Source organism: Austrofundulus limnaeus, unplaced genomic scaffold, assembly GCF_001266775.1.
Source record: "Austrofundulus limnaeus strain Quisiro unplaced genomic scaffold, Austrofundulus_limnaeus-1.0 Scaffold242, whole genome shotgun sequence".
In the NCBI taxonomy this organism is placed as follows: Eukaryota; Metazoa; Chordata; class Actinopteri; order Cyprinodontiformes; family Rivulidae; genus Austrofundulus; species Austrofundulus limnaeus.
This window is the reverse complement of record NW_013952644.1, coordinates 375,021-380,291: the sequence shown is the minus strand read 5'-3', so window position 1 is coordinate 380,291 and position 5,271 is coordinate 375,021. Positions and strand designations below refer to the sequence as shown.

Genomic DNA, 5,271 nt, shown 5'->3' with positions numbered 1-5,271 from the left:
AGAACAATGTTAACCTATTCCCTAAAATGATTTAACAACAACAAAAATGAATCCTACCCACAATCCTCCACTGCAGTCACATGACAAACAGCCAAACACAACATAATGCTACAATATGCATTCCCTGTTCCCTGACAACTAAATATCACCTACATTATGCCATCAAACTATTGCACACCAACAAATGTATTCAAGCAAAAAAAAAAAAAACCAGACAACTTATGTTTTATTTCGACCATGTCTTTTCCTCTCCTTGAAAAGTGAAGCAAGGGAATGAGGAGCAGCAGCCTTTGTCTGTGCATGCGCCCTCAGTTTTAGCCCAGAAGAGTAGAAGTTACTTCATATATTCATGTTTATGTACTGCCCAGAAAAAGCACTTAAATATTACTGGTAAAATAATATTTGCATTTACTATTTTTGTACAGTAATAATGATATACTGTATAATGTAATGCGTATTGTTTATTTAGTAAATTCTAGTAGTTTAGAGATATAGATATTTTTTGTAAAATTTAAAAGAATAATTAAATGAATGTTACCACACCCAAAAATCCTTTTTTCCAGTGTAGGGTTGCTTACCTTTTGCGGCCATCTTAAATTGGGTTGACTTCAAACAATGTTTTAGATTAAAATTTAATAATTAAATTTTGAGTTTCTCAATTGAATCAGTTCTGTGGTTCATGAGATATTTTGGTAATCTTTTCCGAGTAAAAATGTGTTGGCACACTTAAAATGTTCTTAATGTTTCTTGTTGAATTCCACACCTGGAGACTAAAAGATGAAACTTTTTGCTCCTTTTCTTGTCCCCCATGCAGTCAATCCGAGAGGTGACCGGCTACGTGTTGGTGGCTCTCAATCAGTTTGAGTACCTCCCACTGGAGAATCTGCGGATCATCCGGGGCACCAAGCTGTACGAGGGCCGCTACGCCCTCGCCATCTTCCTCAACTACAGGCGGGACGGCTTCTACGGCCTGAGGCAGCTCGGTCTACGTAATCTCACAGGTGATGTTGATGTTCGATGTGAAACTTTCACTTTTGTGCTTTTGCTTTCGCAATTCACTCTTGAGGCGAGATCACTAGGTAGAGAGAGAGGAAAAATAAGCCTCTCTGGGACGCATCAGAGCACCTTCAAATCAAATATGTTTTATAGTTATGATGAATCATCAGTGAGAAATGTAATATGTAGCCTCTTAACCTCCCCCTCGAAATGATTTATGGTGTCTCTTTWTTTGGGTATGGGCTGTAAAATATGTTGCCGTTAACTGCACTGTAAAAACTTGTTTGAGTTTACTTCCTTCTGTGCACATTTTCAAGGTTAAATGACTAAAATGGAACTGAGTTTATGATGCCAAGGAGGTGAGTTAGTGTTCGGTATGTCTAAAGTAAGGAAGAAAATTTTCATTTATTCATTATTTTTATCTGCTTCTTCCTTTTCGGGTCACGGGGCTCACTGGTGCCCATGTCCAGCAGTCACTGTGGGAGGGGCAGGGTACACCCTGGACAGATCTCAAGTTCATCACAGAGACAAATAGAGACAAAACAACCTTTCACTCTCCTCTCACCTAGGCACAATTTAGAGTTGCCAGTTAACCTAACATGCATGTTTTTGGTAGGGGTGTCCCGATACCAGTTTTTCGCAAACTGAGTGGGAGTACTTCACTTTGGGTACTCGCCAATACCAAGTAATTACTGATTTAGAACCTAAATGTTACACAATGACTTTAAAAATGCTTTTCTTTTATTTAGAACAAAGTGGATCTCCTTCCTTATGACTACAGCCCCTCTGACTGGATCAAACCAAATAAATAGCATGAAATAGCATTTGTAGCATAATGCAAATTTTTAAAATAAACCCAAACTAGAAGCACTCGGAGAGTGCAAACCAAGACCAATTTCCCCCATCCTCTAACAGAGTTACAAAGGGGCACACCAATACTACAGTGCCACCTGCAGGACACTTTGAAACCCACGCCCTGTGAAAGCATCACAGCTTTGCTGATGTCAGAGTGTTGAGAAAAAAATTCCTGAATCTGCATCATGATCTGGAACATCACCAAAATTTAAAGGTGTGTTCCTTGGCCCAGTATCCACATGTGGTAAAAAATTTCATGACAATCCATCCACAAGTTTTTGAGTAATGCTGTCCACAGACAGAATGACAGACAGACGGACAGACAGACATACGCGACCGAAAACATTACCTCGCCCTTGGCGGAGGTAATAACAAATAGGATTTTGTTTTAACTTGTGCAAATTTCTTAAATGTGGAAATGACCAACTTTTCGCTGGAACCAGGCTTTTAGGTAGGATTTTGGAAGAAAGCGTCCACATTTTTTGAGGGTGTCCCGAGGCATTGCCAAACTAAAACAGCGTCGGAATAACAAACAGGCCGTCCTTACAAAATGTCTGCTTGAGATGTAAACTGTAACCCATTCAATGTAATATTAATACCAGTATCAATACTACTATTAGTACTGGTCCAGAGTATTGGGAAATATTGTATGAGTACTTGTAAAAGTGCTGGTGTCAGGCCTGATATTAGCATTGGTGGGATACAACTATATACGTACGTGTATACTGTATATATATATATATATATATATATATAAATTTATTTTGTCGTACACACATTTTCTAACTTTAATTACTAAATAGGAACTCAGTGTTTGGTATTTCTAAAATGAGAAATCAAAAATTTGTGAGAACTTTTAATAAAAAAAATTGCTGACTTCAAACTCTTCTGGTTAAACTTTATAAATGACATTATTATGCGCAGTCACATCTAATACCGTGAGAGCTCTGTCAGGATGAATTAGATCCTACCACACTAATCTTTAGCCATTGTCTGTATATTTAATTAAGCTGTAAGCATGTTTTGTGTTTAAGGACTTTTAGCTGTGTTGGCTATCTTGAATCGATTCACATCCAGTAATTACATTCCAAGAGTTCATTTAAAATCCATCTAGTGGTGCGTGAGATATTCTGCTAACAGAAACAGAAATGGACACAATCTAAAAAGTATGTATTTTTAGTGTTTGTTTGTTTTTTTCAGTCTTTGAAAGCTATTTTTTTTGTTTATGTAATTATTCTTATGCAGACTGCTTTTGTAAGAAGCTATTTGTTTTTCTATATTAACTTCATCTTCAAACGTCTGAGTCAGAGCTTTGCATTCACCTAATCTTTGCCATTTTGATGTTGTGCAGTAGCGGAGTGACCTTCTAACCGCAGGTAGAAATACAGAGGAAAATCTCATTGTTGCTGCTTTAAATTACTTTCTCAATATACTGTACCTCCTCACTATATGTATATACAGTATTTTCTTACTATATGCCGTTTCCATGCTGCTCTTTCCAAACAGCCAGCTGCCTTCTACGTGTCTTATTTGCATTGATAGGATCCTCAGATTGATGTGGAGTGGCAGTAAAATAGCTCAGAGGTTCACGTTTCCCAGCATGCCTGGGAATCCGGTGTTGTCTTTATTTTTAATCTTGGTGCAAGCATTACCATTGCTCTGAGACAGGAGTGTGAGATGTCATTAAAAGTTAACTTTTCGAGTGACGACTGTCAGATCCAATCAGAGAGGAGACAATTTAGCTCAATCCAAGCATCACATAATCTTTTGTACACTTTTGTATTTTGTACCAAAGCGACTTAGTGCAGATCCAAATACTTCTTTCTAAAAATGAATATGGTTCTTGTGAATGCTTTTTTATAAGCCTTTAGGTTTGTAAAAAAAAATAATAATAATAAAATGACATAGTGTTATAGGTGCATTGTTATAGTTTAATGTCCTACCTTTTAACTATGTATAAAACTCTCAGGTTGACCCAATTTATTCCATTTGGGTAGTTTTACTTCACGTCAAAATCTGACCTTCTATCAGAGGTCTGAGAGCTCAAGGGTTCTGCGAAGCATCTTTATCAATTCCTAGGACTGCACTTTTCTAAACAGGAATCTCCAAGATTGTTTCTGGGATCTGTTGGAGCCATTTCTCCAGTTTGGGGGTCACAGCACTGAGTGGTCCAATAATCATGGCACCACTGAGGCCTTGGCTTTTCACAGCTTGTCTATTTTCCTCTTTCAACCCTTATATTACCTGCTGTTTTTCGAGCTTACTGTGCTCGATCTTTTGACTGTGGGCCTTCAGTTCTTACTAGGCAGAAATGTTGCTGTACACTATCGGTGCAAGCATATAAGTTCATTATAAAAATGTCACTTATAATTTCAAGCATGTATAATTTTTGTTCCACTTCACAATTGTATACCAATTTGTGTTGGTCTTTCACATTAAATTCCAATGAAATATATTTAAGTTTGTGGTAGTACTGTGACAAAATATGGAAAAGTTCAAGGGGTATGAATACTTTTGCAAGCCACTGTATATATTTTCTTTCCAATTGTAAAAAAAACTAGAAGCACTCAGAGTGCAAACCAAGTCCAAGTTCCCCCATCCTGTAATAGAGTAAATGCACTAAAAGCAGAGATGGAAACACATTTGCCGAATACGTTCTAATGTAGYGAACATTTAAGCAGGCAGAATGCACGGGATTTCTTCCTGGTGGAATCCAATGTGAAAAAAAAGGGAAAAAGTCAGACTTATCACCCGACGTTATTTGGAAAAGCTTTTGCATCGGTGCTATGTGATTCAAAAAAGCAGAGTTTTCGTCATGCGCRTAATCACACAGACACACACGCGTCTTCCTATCTTTGTGAGGACCACACACAGTGGTCACAACCACGCTCTGCACATTCTTTTTTTCCCCAAAATTTGGCRAGAGGTGGATAGAGTTGYGCACAAATAGCTCTCGACTTGATCTGGCCTCATTTAAATAATAGTAAAAACAACAAACAACCTTCGAGTCTGAAGTCCACCGCGTCACTCCTCTTCCTCAGTCTTCATCGATCTGTGTACAAGCGTACAGACAATGTTGTGTGTTTGAGGAAATGGGAAAAAAGAGGTTTCATGGTGCAGTCACGCACTTCCTGGTAACAAAACGTTCTCTAAATGCGCACCAAATGCGTAAAAATGTGCACATTATGGGAAGAATTATTCATCATTACATCTGGTTTTAACATTACTTTTATAAAGTTTGAAGTCCAACCACTGAAAGCTGCCACAGTTTTTTACAGAAGCCCTGTGAAAGCATCACAGCTATGCTGATCTGAGAGGATTAAAAGAAAAAAAATTCCTGTACCCGCAATGTGATCCGGAACATCACCAAAATTTAATGGTGTGTTACTTGTGCCAGTATCCACATGTGGTAAAAATGTC

The 5,271-nt window shown here is 37.9% G+C and overlaps 1 protein-coding gene across 5 annotated transcripts in view; it reads left to right on the top strand.

Annotated features, from left to right (window-relative positions):
* The window catches only part of LOC106525812 (receptor tyrosine-protein kinase erbB-4), a 513,565-nt gene that overhangs the window by 304,168 nt on the left and 204,126 nt on the right, over positions 1-5,271 (top strand). For all 5 annotated transcript variants that reach the window (XM_014020153.1, XM_014020151.1, XM_014020152.1 and 2 more), the window contains one exon: positions 815-1,001. In XM_014020153.1, the coding sequence (XP_013875607.1) occupies positions 815-1,001 (187 nt within the window). The remainder of the gene's footprint in view (positions 1-814; positions 1,002-5,271) is intronic.